The 15,605-nt window shown below is 40.8% G+C and overlaps 1 protein-coding gene across 11 annotated transcripts in view; it reads left to right on the forward strand.

Moving 5' to 3' along the window:
- Positions 1-15,605, forward strand: part of CELF2 (CUGBP Elav-like family member 2) — a 545,877-nt gene that overhangs the window by 521,928 nt on the left and 8,344 nt on the right. For 6 of the 11 annotated variants that reach the window (XM_015627339.3, XM_015627335.3, XM_015627331.3 and 3 more), the window contains 4 exons: positions 452-571; positions 7,183-7,380; positions 10,147-10,290; positions 15,084-15,605. The exon at positions 15,084-15,605 is cut by the window's right edge and continues 8,344 nt beyond it. In XM_015627339.3, the coding sequence (XP_015482825.1) occupies positions 452-571; positions 7,183-7,380; positions 10,147-10,290; positions 15,084-15,211 (590 nt within the window). In that variant the 3' untranslated portion in view covers positions 15,212-15,605. Of the gene's footprint in view, positions 1-451; positions 584-7,182; positions 7,381-10,146; positions 10,291-15,083 lie in introns of all 11 variants that reach the window. The other 5 variants (XM_015627336.2, XM_019006622.2, XM_015627333.2 and 2 more) reach the window with 4 other exon arrangements.

A 15,605-nucleotide genomic window follows, 5' to 3' on the forward strand; every position in this document is an offset into this window, starting at 1 on the left:
AGTCTTAGACCATTTGGGGCCCAGAACAGTAATCTCCTGAATGACAAAATTACTGAGTAATTCTTGTTTGTTTAATGATGGACTTTGAAGTGTGTGGCAAAATCCCAAAAGCCTGGTTAGCTGATCAGCCTGGGTTGCTAGGTTAATTGACAAACTTTTGAGAAAATGTCTGATCCCACACATAGTGGTTTAGTATTATATTTGCAAATAATAGCACAGTACTGAATTTTGTGATCTAGTATTTGCAGTTCTAGACTCATCAACACTTCCCATGAACAATCACACTGTTGATGTCTTGAACAAGATTGGTCTTGTTGGTCTCATTTTTTTTTTTACTTCTCCTTGCAAGTAGCCCTGTTGTGCTCTTGTGTGTGATTGTAAGCTGTTCTGTGATCAAATAAAATAAACAAACTTAATTGCCTTAATTTTGCTTTGCTTTTTTTCCTTTCAGTGGCTGCATCAACTGCTAATTCCACAGCTGGTGCGGCCATGAATTCTTTGACTTCTCTGGGTACTCTCCAAGGACTGGCTGGAGCCACTGTTGGACTGAATAATATTAATGCACTAGCAGGTACCGTAAACAGTGAGTATTTATTGCTGTGGTGGACAGCCTTCCCCAATAATCATGCCACAAAAATTATCAATTTTAAAGTAATAATATGATTTTTAATCTCTACACCAAATAAGGGGGTCAAGTTGATTCTGTTCCATACTACTACTACTACTGCATATGAATTTCCCTGGAGTCTTTAAGTTTCACACAGTTTGTTCTGCAAAATTAATTTCCTTGTGTCCCTGCATAGACTCCTCTTCTTGCAGTACATGTGGAAGGTAAAAGAATTGTTACTGGGGATTTGGGTTTTCTAGGTTATAGGAGAGGCTCTTTTTTCACTGAGGGAGTCTGACAACAGGTGTATCACCCCAATGTACAAAACCTCACTCAGAAATGTAGTGCTAAGAAAGACGTTTGCCACAGAGGCAGTCCTTTAAAACATCTGTAAGAATTATCTAATTGACTTGAGAGCAATATGCTTTAAAAATGAAGGCAAGTCTTTGGCTTTTAATTGGCAAGTGTGGGAGAAAATGCAGTCAGTCACCTGTAATGCCAGAGCACACGTACCTATCCTGTGACATCTTAACAAACCCTGGCATCTCCAGCAAAGTAGATGCCAGCACTTGTTAGAACATTCTTCTTTGTTCTGAGCCTTGGTCCAGATTTTTCTGAAGAAGAAGGATTTTTTTTTTTTATTATTGTTTCTGCTATGATGACTTCACCTTTGCCTGTAACAGAAGAGATTTCCCCAGATGCATTTTTCCCCCTCCCTCTTTTTTTTCTTTAGCTGCTGTTGCTCCTTGCATTTCCTTTTGCAATGCAAGGAATCTATTTGGTCATTGCCAGTCCATGACCCATCATAATGTACCCTCAGGAATGGATGTCCTCCTCAGTATCTCTTGCTCACTCTGATGCTCTGCATGATGTCCTTTCTGTCACTGTTACTTGGCTGCTCACACAATCTTTTTGTTCTGTGATCTCTGGTTGGCATTGTTGGGAGCTGGGAAGGAAGGGGGCTTATGGATGTCCACGTAGCAATGTTGAATGGTTGCATGGGGTCTCGTGTAAAACAGGACTTGCTTCTGGCAAGGACATGTGCATTTCACACAAAACAACTCTTTGTAGATACAACTCAAGGACAGCTTAAGAAAAATGAGTATTAGGTCCCAAAATGGCAGATGTTTTTCCATTAGTGTTAAAGCAAGCCAGTGGAAATGGCATGTGTAGAAAGCTAACTTACCTTCTCTTGTCTCATGAGCTCTTGTAGTAAGAGATCTATCCTGACATGAGTAAGAAACCATTAAATGTCCTTTCTGATTAACAGTCATTGTTCTTCACTTGGTGTATAAAAAAAATCACAATATCAAGAGCAAAATGTGACATCCCAGTCCTTCCCCTCCACAAGTACTAAGAACCCAGGCACACTGGAGCACTCCAACATATTGTACCCCTTCATCAAAACCAAGCAGGAGTGAATCATGTGAGCTCATTGTGTGGGAACCCTCCTGTTGCACTCCTTTTAATGCTCCTTGCTAGGCTGCAAGCAAAGAGTTTACAATTTCTCAGCAAGCATTTTGAGGTGATATATGTGCAAACTTATCTGCATGTGTCATATATGAACTATTAATGATGTATTCACAACCTGGTACTAAATTTCAGTTTGTTTTAAGTCACAATTGCCTCCATGGACTTGTACTGACAGTGACTGCAGTCCCAAATCTTCTTCATGGATGTTTTTATGGATATGTACACAGTGCTTACAAAATGTATGTGGATATGTCTGTCTATGTACATACATACATGAGAGAGAGCTAAAGAGGGGAAACTGTTTTCTCCATGACACAGCTCAGCATTAGGGCACTGTTTCCCTCAAAAGGGAATTTGATTATCACTTTCTGGTACTCACGATGATGATGATAGTGAAGCATTGGTCAAACTACAATAAGCTCCCTGTCTATTTTAATGACAGTATGGGGCTTTTCCTGATGACCATGCCTGACTCAGTCATTCACACTCAAACCCATCTGGGAGATTACCTTTGGAAAACCTCATGTTCATGTCATGTTCGTGCCATGGCTTATACCATGATCATAAGGAGGCCCATAAAAATTTTCACTGGCCATGGACATTCCTGAAGTAACTGTGCAGCAAATTGGGAACTGAGTGACATGCATCTAGTTGGAGAATTAGAAAATCCAAAGCACAAGTCAAACAGAGCTTAACCCAAAAATTAATCAGAAGGTGGCTCTGTGCTTGGGCATTGATTTATACAAAAGTTTGAAGAGATGCTCTTCTACCTAAGCCATGTCCTGCCCTGCATGTGAGAATCATGGAATCAATCTCCATGCACTGCATGGAGAATGTCTTCCATACTGAACTCACTAGAAGCTTTTTGTTTTCTCAGTCCTGTCTGGGTCTGTGAAAAGCTGTGTATGGAGACTGATAGTGCTGCCATTGTAGAGAGAAGCATTTTAAAAAGTTGTCTGGAGGCCTTAAATAAAGTGGAGTATGGTAAGTTTAAGTGTCTCCAAGGTTTTGGCAGCAGTTGTACCTAAGCGTGGGGATTCAGTCTTCCCTCAGTTATTCTTGAAGCACCTAAAACTTTAAATGGCAAAACATTAGACTGCTTTGAGCATGTAAATTTAAGAATTCTAAGTAACAAAAAGAATTGTGAATTATGAGGAAAAATCACTAAAGAAGGAGGAAGCAATTCTTTGCAATTAAGAAAGAAAACCATACTGTCAGGATACTATGGCACAGTATTTGTGTGTGACCCCAGGGCAGTCACTTAGCCTTTTTGCCCCCTTATTTACATCTGTAAAACAGAGATAAAACTATTCATGACAGATTGGAAGGTGCTTGAAAAGCACTTCGAGAGACCTTTAGACTTGCCAAGCTTTGTTGCTTTTGTATTATGTAGAGAAACTCAGAAAAGTAGAAGGCCATAGATGAGAGGCTCCAAAAGGTTATTTCACAGACGGGAGGAAGGGACCAGAGTTCACTGTGTGACTCAGGTGTATTGGTAGAGATAATAAAGAGATGGCAGAGATGTGTAACAGCAGCTGGGCCTTGCACATTTAATAAAAATGTAAGAACAGAAAAAGCGTTGGGTGCTTTCTGCAGCTCTGTTTTGCTCAGGAGGGAGGGGTATGCCACACGTGGGCTGTGGCAGCAGTGGCTGTGCCCTTCCCAGGAGCACTGCCGTGGGCTGATGGCTGATCTGGAACCGCTGGGTGAGAAGGTGCTATTGATTCCAGGGGAAAGGAGGGGGAGGATGCTGCCCACTGCAACACAAAGCATGTTTATCTAATAGGCCAATGACTCATGAAAGATAACATGGTATCCTAATGCTACCTCTGTTATCCAGTTATTTCAACACTCTAATAAAAAGAGAGATACAAGCTACTTTATCAGGAGCCTTTACTTTAACCAGCCCTGTGTGTACACCCATGCAAGCAGTGACACAAACATAAGTACAAAACACCAGAGCAGACTACAGTCAGCCTCAGGATCAAATTATTATTAGTAGTAATATATAATATAAAATATAAAATATTATACATAATTTATTGTAAAAAATATTGTTGCTGTTGTTTTCGTTATTATTATTGTTATTATAATGTTTTGAATGCCACTCTATCACTCTCTCTCCTGAACTGGGCAAGGGAGAGAAAATGTAACAAAAGGTTTGTGAGTTAAGGGCAGGGAAAGATTATTTACCCACTACCATCACAGGCAGAACACTCCTGACTAGAAAATTAGTTTAATTTATTACCAATCAAGTCAGAGTAGAATAATGAGACATGAAACCAAATCTTAAAAACACCTTCTCCCCACTCCTACCTTCCTCCCAGGTTTAACTTTATTCCTGAATTCACCACCTACTGTCCCCAGTGGTGCAGGAGGACAGGGAATGGGGGATGCAGTCAGTTCATCACACATTGTTCCTGCAGCTCCTTTCTGCACAGGGTTGGATTCCTCATACTGTTCCTCTGCTCCAGCATGATGTCCCTCCCACAGGAGAGTTCTCCACCTGCTCCTTCAATGTGGGTCCTTTCCAAAAGCTGCAACACTCCACAAATTGTGGGTCTGTTCTATAGCACTTCCCTTCAGGAACAGGCGGCTCCAGAATGGGTCCCCCACGGGGTCACAGGTATTGCTAGCAAACCTACTCCAGTGCAGTCCTCTCTCCATAGGTCCTGCCAGGAGCACTGCCTTCCCACAGGGTCACAGCCTTCTTTGGGCATCCACCTGCCCTGATGTGGGCTCCTCCATGAGCTGCAGGTGGATCTCTGCTCCCCCATGGACCCCCATGTCCTGCAGGGCACAGCTGCCTCACTGTGGGCTGCACCAGGGGCTGCAGGGGAATCTCAGTCAGTGCCTGGAGCAGCTCCTGCCCCTCCTCCACCGACCTTGAAAAGCTGTATCTCTCACACATTCTCACTCCTCTCTTCTCTAGCTGCAGTTACCCTTGCACAGGGTTTTTTCTCCTTCTTTACCATGTTACCTCAGAGGTGCTGCCACTGTCACTGATGGGTTCAGCCTTGCCCAGTGGAAGGTCCGTCTTGGAGCCATCTGGCATTGGCTTTGTAGGACATAGGGGAGGCTTCCAGCAGCTTCTCAGAGAAACCACTGCTTTATCTCCCCACTACCACCCAACCCCAATACAGATTTATAACTGGAACCATTATACAAGAAATACCCGGGCTTGTTGAGTTCTGACAGGGATTCTTTTTCAAAGCAGTGGCAGCCAGTACCTCCCATCAGGGTAAAGTGATGCTCTGAAGTGGGGTGGAGGGGAAAGAGAAGTCTTCAAAGTGAGACATTTTATTAAGGAAAGGCTAAGAATATCACATCTCTGTCAAGTGTTTAGTCACACAAATTATAGTAAGATCAAAAGGTATAATTTATGCAGTACAATTCTCTTAATTGGCACAGACTCTGGTGGAGCCAAAAAGGTGCCACTTGAGCAATTGTCCTGATTATTGGAGACTCATAGGAATATGCTTTTCAAATCTACATAAGAGGCAGAAGGATACTGGGGTCAGCATCTTTATCCTCCTCTGTCAATGCTGGATAATTCCCTGCAGTATTCTTCCTGTATCTAAATTACACATGTGATAAGGTTTCTGCCATCTTCCTTGAAGATTGTTTCCCAGTTTAATAGGCTTAATTATTAATTTACTATAAAGTGTCCTCTGCTTAATTTCCCCACTTTTCCCCCATTTACATACCAACCCCTATTATTGCTCTGAAATTAAGCCCTTTCCTTCTCTTTACTATTCCTCGCTTTTGCGTCTTAATATGACACCACCAGTCTTATCTTCACAGACCAATCAAAACATTATACAATGTCTAAGAAATGATTGCTGGTGATTCTGACTCCCCCCCCCCCAGTATTTTTAGTGGCTGATCTTCTGTTCCTCTACAGGCCTGTTGAGACCTTTAAGTTGTTTGTGAGCTGTTCACCCAGAAACTGGGGAGCTGGGGTAGCTAACTGTGCAGAAAACATGCCCTGACTCTCAGTCCTGATGGTCTCGCAGTGCTTAGGTTGACACGGGTTGGGCATGTGGAAGATGAACAGGGCTTTTAACCCTGCCATACTTTCAACTTCCAACAGCAAATTCACTTTTTCTGGAATTTCTGAAAGACATGCTAGCACTGTTAAGGTCAACATAACTCATTTAGGAGCCATGCTGAGCAATAGAAGCAAAGGAGGGAAGCTGTAGCTCAGGAGTTTGTCCACCATCAAATCAGAGTAGTACAACTCCTTATGCAGCCCACACTGTTTGCACGGATGAGGGATGTCATTTTCTGCACAGCTAGCAATCCCATCGGAAATTTCCTCTTTAGCAGCCATCCCAGTTAAATTACTTTGTTACTTATCAGGATGTAGAATTGCTGTAAGTTAAAAAAAGTGACTCTGCTTCTCTTGTGAAGAAAAACATTGCTAGAAATAAATGCTTTTGTTCCTTCATGAAAGATGCCTAGTCTGGATGAAATATTTTTAGTCACTCTGGGTGTGCTACTTGCAGAGTGACTGGAGGAATGAGAGAAGGAGGGTGGAAGCAAAGAATGAGTGTCGCAGTCCATCTCTTGACCACAAGCCTAAGGGACAAAGCCTGTAATTGTAATAGAATCATTTAGGCTGAAAAGGACATGTGTTAAAATGCAGTTAATCAGGGTTCTCTGCTTACTCCATATAAACAAAACACTTCTGATATGGTGTTGTCATGGCCTGAAGACCCTGATTAGAGAGAGCAGGTTGCCTCACAGGCTGCTTTTCCCAGTGGCCATCTCGCAGGACACAGGTCAGATAGGTCCCACACACTGCCAGCCTCAGACACCCACAGCAGAAGCACAGGTGTCGAGAATGAGCAGAGAGGCTCTCAGGAGCACTGTAGTACTTGCCAGTAGCAGGCTGCATGCGAGTCCATTTGACTGTGCAACCCTTGTGCTGAAGTGATCCTGATGCCAAAGTCGTGTTTCTTTGTCCTCAGTCCCATTTGGTGAAGTGCCGAGCTGCATGCACTGCTGTCGTTGTCAGTGTCGTATAATACCAACGACTTTCGGAAAGCACTAATGAACAAGTGCAATTTCTTTTCTCTATTGTTGGGTTTTTTGTAAAGTTGCTCAAATGCTCTCAGGTATGGCGGCCCTGAACGGAGGACTCGGCGCAACAGGCCTGACGAACGGCACGGCCGGCACGATGGACGCGCTCACCCAGGCCTACTCAGGAATCCAGCAGTACGCGGCCGCCGCGCTGCCCACCCTCTACAGCCAGAGCCTGCTGCAGCAGCAGAGCGCCGCGGGCAGCCAGAAGGAAGGTAAGTGCCCACACCGCCAAACCCAGCCCAAGCGGCACCACGCGCCTGGTTCCTCACGTCTGGTTCCTCACAGAGGCTTCTTGGAAGGCCTCAGGCAGTCTAATCTGTGATTTCTTCTTCCTCCAGTTTTCTCCTGCTTAACACTGTCACCTTCTTTAACCTCTAATGTGTTTCATTTTTCAGCCATCTGTCCTTCAAGTTATACTTTGCCACTCATCCCTTCTTTGTATAAAAGCATTTACCAACTACCATACAAAAAGGGGTCACTAACAAAAATCATCCCTCTGTGGATGCAATTTTGTCTTCTAGTTTCCATTTTCTGTCATAGTGGAGTTAATCTGATTAAGGTTTTGAGTTAATGACAAGATCCGTTTTTGCTTTGAGTGGTTCTTTGCTTAATTGTGGGTCTTGTGAGGAAGCAGCTAAGTGAATGATTGCCCCCCTCTCCCCACACCAACAGCAAATAAACCTCAGGAAGTTATTGCTAAGAATAAATTAATACTAATTACAAGGTGTTTAGGAAAATGAGGCTACCCTTTTCCCCTCTTCCTTCCCCTTCATACTTCCCAGGCATTTTGAGGGGGGTTGTTTCTGTTTTCATTGCTTTCTCCCATCCTAATTTCCAGCTCATTCTACAAAGATAGGAAAATACTGCATGCTTTCTAAGACTGTATCTATGTTGTCACTACTGTTCTTGCCAAGGATAAGCTTTGGAAATAAACCTAGTATAATATCCTCAAGAGAAATATTTTTTGTCTTCTTTGGAAATAGTATCTTGTGCTGTTATGGGATGTGTTTCCTAGGAAGACAAATTTGGCTTTCCCTCCAGCTGCTTATTGTATAGGGACACAAGTTAAAATGTATATTTTCTCTGAAGTCTCTCCTTCATTTTCTGCTAAAAGCTTGAATTATTTAAAATGAAGGTATTTTTAAATTTTGTTTTGTTTTGTTTTGTTTTGATTTGTTTTCTGCATTTATCTTTCCTCTCAGGCCCTTTGGTCAGCGACAATAGATTATTTGACACCAGAAAAAAAAAAATTTACTTGGTGTCATTTTAATTCTTTTCTGTTCAGAAACATTCATATCAACTTTAGGCTTATTTTTTTTAGTGAATTGCCAGAATCCTTTTTAAAACACAACATTTTTGTTATATATCTTGTATCTGTTAGTAGGTGGTTAAGTTCAAGTGAGTGAATTCCACTACTGAATACTGACAACATTTTGTCTCTTACCATGATTTCTGATGGAATTGTGAAGAGTCTAGAGTGGTTGAGGATAAACAAGTACCACAGAAAAATGCTATATAAATATTAAATTCTGAAGCACAGTGAACTGCCTTGTGCATATGCTCTTAAATATTATTTAGTAATTTTTTTCCCCTACTATTTTAAAGAATATTATTTGCTGGGAATGATAGTTTACTTGTGACAAGAAGAAAAAAGTTCCAAGTGACAGGTTTTTTTCATCTTTTTTTTTTTTTTCCCACCTCCCTAGATATTTTTATTTATCTAATTCATTTATCTCCTCCTTTTGGGCAAACTTTGCTACGTTTTCATTCCGGCTGAGAGAGAGCAGCCAGCCTGATTCTGTGTGGGAGAGGTGAGGCCCCGTGGCTCTGTTGCAGAAGGAACTCTGTAAATCTGATGAGCGCTTTCCTCTTCCTCTCCAGAAAAACAAGGACATCTCATCTGAGGCACAGTTAGGTTCCATTAAGGAAGGGAATACATAATCAGGCTATTCTAGGTGTGTTTTTAGCAGAAATGCTTGTTCCCTTTGTGTACAATTTACACTGCTGGAGCCTGCATGGGGAGGCCACGTCTGGTTCCATCATATATTACACTGTTCCTGGCATCCACTGCTCATTTCCAGTGTGTTGCTATTGAGTAAGGGGTAAAAAATAACCTATCAGTAACAGGATGAATGTTTTAACCTACACCTTTAATGATACATATCTCAAGTCTTGTCTGTAAGAAAAAATATTCAAAGCACCTTTGAGTTTACACCTTTCTTTGCAAAGTGAACTAAGTCTAAAGCCACTTAATTGAAATCCAACCACTTAATTTTTAACTTCTTTAAAAGGACTTCCTTTACAAAGCTTCTTCCAGGAGATAAAGCTTCCTGTGGGGGATTTATATTTTTAAAAAAAAACAAACAAAAAATACTCATTTTGAAGTGAGTCAGTAGAAATTTAATTCTGAATGTCTTTTTCTCACTGACTTTTAAGTCACAAGGTCTGCTTCTTATTATTATTTTTATTCCTATCTTCACCATTTTCTTGCCCTTTTTATTTAAATTGGTGGTACTCAAATCTGAGCTCACCTCCTTCCATTTCCATAAGTTCCTGCAACTGGAATTAAACTGACAAACCCAGGCAGGTGTTGGAAGCAGCAGAGGACTCCTTGTGCAGTTCTTGGGGTATTTTGAGAGCCAATACATTCTGTACCTGTTTTCCTAACCTTAATTATGCTGAAAAAACCTCATGTAAATTGAAGAAAGAGGATGAATTTAACTTCTTCTGTAGTTGCGTTATGAAGTAAACACTTTTCAAAGTAAACACTTTTCAAGGTGGGATGCTCTAAAGAGCTGCATTTCAGCTGTGCTCCTTTGATGATCCACTTGCTTTTGTTCCTTCAGAGTTGGAAAGTAAAATGCTTTCTGACCATCACCTTCAGTAAGTATTATGGAAAAACAGATTAAATGTAGCACTTGTAATAGCTGTTTTCATACTTCTTTTTTTTCTTTTTTTTTAATTTTATTTTTCTAAAGGTCCAGAAGGGGCAAACCTCTTTATTTACCACCTCCCCCAGGAGTTTGGAGACCAGGACATTCTGCAGATGTTCATGCCTTTTGGAAATGTTATCTCCGCTAAAGTCTTCATTGACAAACAGACCAATTTAAGCAAGTGCTTTGGTATGTCAAATTTTATAAATCAAATGGTAAAAGTAACATGCACTATACTGAAGAGGGGCCAGGAAAGAAAATTAACAGCAATGTGAGAAATGTCATACTGGAAAATCATTCCAAAATAATGGACTGTTAATCCTCAAATGAGCAGGAAGATGCACAGACAAACTACTTCTAACCAAAAATTGGATATGAAAAAAAACAATAATAATCTTCCAGTCTGACATCTCGCATGAATGTGTCAAGTACATGAAACTAATTACACCCTATGTGGGGGAATGTCATTTAGTATACTATTAAATTGCCTTATTATGGATACCTAATTATTCTCTATTGTATAGCTGAGCCACTTAAAAAAGCTCTATGTTTAACCCATTACTTCTACATTACAGGAATTTTTTTCTTCTGAATTAAGTACAAGATTTTGCAATTAGTGACTGAGTGGTGTGTACATGTAGTTCAGAATATTTTGCAGACAGTTGATGTCTAGATGATGTAGATATGCAGCTCCAGCTGTTGTGGGTGGGTTCCAGTGTCTTATGGAAGGTGGCATCTCCCTTACCTTAGGGCAGGGATGAAGAGAGCCTCACAAGATCAGTGTCAGGTTTCCCAGAGAATACTTTGAGCTGTCAGAAAATTCAATCACAGCAGAGGAAGAGAGGATGTGTTAGTGTAAAAATAGTTTTAGGGTTGATTAAGAGGGCTGATGTCTTTGGAATAGCAGAGATGAACCAGTTCAGTGCTTTGATGGAGTGTTTGGAGAATTGGTCTGGTAATTATGGTCTTATACAAGACACAGGGAGGATTTAGGAGAAGGAAGGAATCTCTTAAACATGAGTTTTATAAGGTTTGACATAAAATATTGGAATTTCCTTAAAAGTGGCAATTCCTTCCCAGAGTAAAGGAATGCAATGTATATATGACAAAAGAGGATTGGATAGTACACTAGGAAAGTTGATTCAGTTCATAGAAAGAATGTGACATTCTTTCTGCATTTTCCCATGGTCTTTCAGCTCATTTTTGAAGCATTCACCTCTTTAGGAGTTAAAAAATCTTTCATATCTAACCCACTATAGTCCAGCCTGTGTCTGCAATGAGTTAAAGCAGTCCCCAAGGCTCTTGCAAATTTGAAAAGTGGAATTGAAATGGACTCCCCATTGATCTGGAGCCAGTTCTGTTAGTATGTTTGGGTTACAAAATCATTGTTGAGGTCTCCAGGAATCTTGATGAAATGTCAAATCAAGCTACATTAATCGAAATGCAGCAATTGTGGTGACTGCTGAAAGAATGTAAATTAGTTTGGGCAGGTGGCTCAAATCATCAGATCGTTTCCCACACTTGCTTTTTGTGCTTTTTTTTTTGCTCTTTGATTACCTTCTTACACATTTTCCTGGGTTTGTGGGACACAATTGTCTAACTTAAAGTGATGCAGCAAAGTTATCTTCTTTAAGGGAAAATGGAGGTGTCAACACCCAGTGGATGGAGGAAAATTCTGTCTTTTTGGTTTTAGGCAGCTTTCACTGATATTTCCATTTCTCAGTCTTCCTTCCCAGATACTCTGCCACCAGGGAGGGAGCTCTGCTTTAAAAACAAAAAGTAGAAGTGACAGATGAAGCTGAGTTTTCTGATTCAATGGGTGACTACTTGGTGATGCTGCAAATCACAGGCAAAGCCAGAATTAGCCCTGCTAGCTTAATGTACTGGCATAGTCTGCACGCACCTCCTCAGCTTTATTAGCAAGATTTGTCTATTTGTTGTTTTGGTCCTATATTTGTGTTTCAAAAAGCTTATTTTTTTCTTTTGTCCTCCCACCCAAAAACTATGACAGTAGTGCCACTGAAGAACCCATTTCTCTGCTAAATCATTAATGGTCATGGTGCTTGGTACAGTTTGGGTTTGAGTTTTTTACCTGTTTGGTTTTTTGCCCCTTGTAATAGTAATTGTAATTGTGATAGTAATTAATTGTAATTGTAAGAGTTTGCACATGCTTAGGGCTTCCTACTCTGGAGTTTCCAATCTCCTCCCCAAAGGAGGAAAAAGTCAAATTACAGATGAAATAGGTTGAACATCCAAAAGGTGTAAAGATTGTCCAAGTCTGTCCATTGGCAGAAATGGGAAGGAAAGCTTCATTCTGAGTGAGTGATAGACAGTGATGAATCTTTATGTAAAACTGCTTCACAAAATGAAAAATTCCTTTTCTTTGCAAAAAAAGGATTTAGGCATATTTTCTTTTCTTGTCCAACCTAAAATGAATGCTCAAAGGATAAAATGGTGATGAGGATGACAGGACAGTGCATTTACATCTGGAAGTGCTCTTCCATGAGTTCTCACAGGCTCCATGGGCTTTAGTTCATTCAGCAGACAAAGGGTTTCACTCTTCAAGCTTCTCTCTTGCCTTTCATAAACCTTAGAATAAGAAAAATGAGATACATAAGTAACACAGAGGATGGGGGGACCCTGTTACATCAGTGCAGAAATGCAGTCGGCCTTATAGCAAAATTGTTACTTTAATGATGACAATTATTTTTCCTGATTATAGAGATACCTAAAGATCTAAAACAAAAATCAGAGTTGTCATGACAGGGTCTTTGAGAATCAATAAGAAACATCATTCCCACTTTATGTAACCTGTGGTTTAAAATTCAGACAAAAAATGATGAATGGGTGCAATCAGAAAAATACAAATAAAGGGAAGGAATTCCAGATTCCTCAGTAAGCTTTATAAATGAAGGTTCTCAATAAGGAAGAAGATGAGAGCCTAACAAGCTAATGCAGGTATTGCATTCTGGTTAAAGAGACAAATTGTGAATCAGAATAACAACTGAATGATAGGGGCTGATGCCAGCAATGTGCTTGCTTCTCTTCATTCACCATCCACAGATGCCAAGTGTCTAGATCACTTGTTTACTTTCCAGGTGGATAAAACTAGGTATGAAGGAAAGGAACTACAGTGATGATAAGTTCATAGCAGTAATATGTACTTAAGAGAATAAAGTGAAGGTCAGGAAAGCTGTAGAGGGAAATGCTGAATTGTCAAGGTAGGTAGGAGTAGCTACACCTCAGCTGTGGAGCATCTCTCTGGAGAGTGCTCCAGCTGCCTCCCTCTCATGCTAGTTCCCTTTTCTATCCCTGAGGCAATCCTAGAACTGATGGAAGGAGACACAGGACATAGAGCTATGATTGGAGTCATGTGAAAATACATGATCTCCTAGTAACAAATAGGGGAAAGGAAGAAAGAAAGAAAGAAAGAGAGTGATGAAGCTCCTTAGGATTTGGCAATAAATTTAAGAGGGAATGATCTTGGGGAGAAAGTGAAGAAGTGGCAAGAGTTACTAAAACCAAGGGAGGTGTGGAGGAACATTCATTATCCCTTAAGGAGGTAACAAATAATCAAACACAGGACAATATGGGTAGAGCTTATTGGCTTTGGCCAGGAGAAGGTCTGCAGAGATTTAAATGAGAGGTGGTTTTGAGTGGAACAGAAGTTAGCCTGAGTTGTCAGAGAAGAGTTTTAAATAGTTTGGTGAAGTTGATTTAAGGTGGAGCTACAGGGATGATCTATGAAGGAGAGCAGCTGGACAAGGATACCTTGAAGGGGGGAGGATTTTATGCAGTGGGGAAAGTGTAATAACACTCTGACTCTGCAACTGGAAGAGGATAGCAGTGCAAGAGCCATAAAAGGATAGGTTAAAACAATGGCAAAGAGAGGTTATGAATCCAAGAAATACACAGACAGTAAGCACAAATGAATAAAGCTGGTTGGTGAAAGAGAGGCACTGAGAAGCCTGTGTGTTAGGAGTGAAGACAAAGTGTGTGGCATTCATGCTTTAGGAGAGTGAAGGGATATATGTTAAGGCAAATTCAAGTGGAAAGAAGAGGGAGCATTTCAAAGCAGATGCATAACAGCGGGCTGAGTACAGTAATAATTAGCCCGAGCTGAGGCAGAGCAGCAGTTAGGCGAGCTTTGCAATTACAAGTGGGAGGCCCAGATATGAAAATGAACTTTGAGCTTCCAGAATCAGGGAGATTTGAATGTATTATGAACAGAACATTTTCAGTCTCCCAGGGAAAAGAAATCTGAGCCAGGCCAGCCATTCTGAATTACCCAAGCAAGCATTATCCTCCTAGTTAGTGCTCACACACGAGGAGCAGATCTTGGAGTTCTCATCAAACCCTACCATTGTCTTTATGATGCTGCTTAATTTTGATGGTTGTGTACCCCTTTGGGGACCAAGATACTGAAACAACTAACATTAAGGTACCCTGAGATCTTGAACTGGAAGGAGTTGTAAAATTACAAAATATTAATATTGCAACTGTCCTAGGCTGAGCCCAAGGAGATGAATGTTCCATAGCACACTTGAACTCACACATAGGTGTGCCGGTGGGTTAAGCCAGTTTGGGGGTTGATTCTGTAACCAGGCTTGCTGTTTCAGCTTCCCTTTTGCAGACTGGCCTAAATAGAACTTCCTAATGGGAGGAATGTAGATACTACACTGAAAAGTGTTACAGTAATAAATACCTTCAGTCTCTAAGGTAGGTAGATAAATAAAAGAATGGAAACTGCATTGCACCAAAATTGGCCAACTTCATCCCAGCTAGTAAAGAAATACCATGAAGGTAAAGAGGAAGGCAAAAGGAAATGGGAGAGGAAAAGGGATATGAAATGTGATCAAAGAACTAATTGAAAGTGAGGTAAATGTGTCAAATAAATAGCAATCATAAAATTCTAACGAAATGCCTTCTGACATTTGTTCTAACCTAGAGCTGACTTTCTCTCTGTGTTCTGTGTCTCGCAGGTTTTGTTAGCTATGACAATCCGGTCTCTGCACAAGCTGCTATCCAGGCTATGAACGGCTTTCAGATTGGCATGAAACGCTTGAAGGTTCAGCTGAAACGCTCCAAAAATGACAGCAAACCTTACTGATCTTAACCCCAGATGCTTACTGCTCTTATTTTAGCTTTCTTAGGGTAAGTCCCATGAGCAAACCTGTCCTCTGCAGGGGGGTTAAGAAAGAACATAGAGCCAACCTTCACCAAGAGACAGTTATTTTTACAGTTACCACTTCCATGTCCCCACTTGTCCTTACTACACTTGGCTCCCATGTCCTTGCCAAGTAATTACTGAGTTGTGTTACTGTATTTTGTTTTGCAGCATAATTTATCTCCTTTTTGAAACAAAAATAAACGTCTTGAAATTCCAAACAGCACACACACACACACAAAAGAAAAATGTGCAATTTAACTCTGTGAACCCTGGTGCCATTAGCACACAATAAAAGTTGTTTTCTATGGATGGATCGTATTTTACCAGGGTGGCA

This window comes from Parus major, chromosome 1A, assembly GCF_001522545.3.
Source record: "Parus major isolate Abel chromosome 1A, Parus_major1.1, whole genome shotgun sequence".
NCBI lineage: Eukaryota > Metazoa > Chordata > Aves > Passeriformes > Paridae > Parus > Parus major.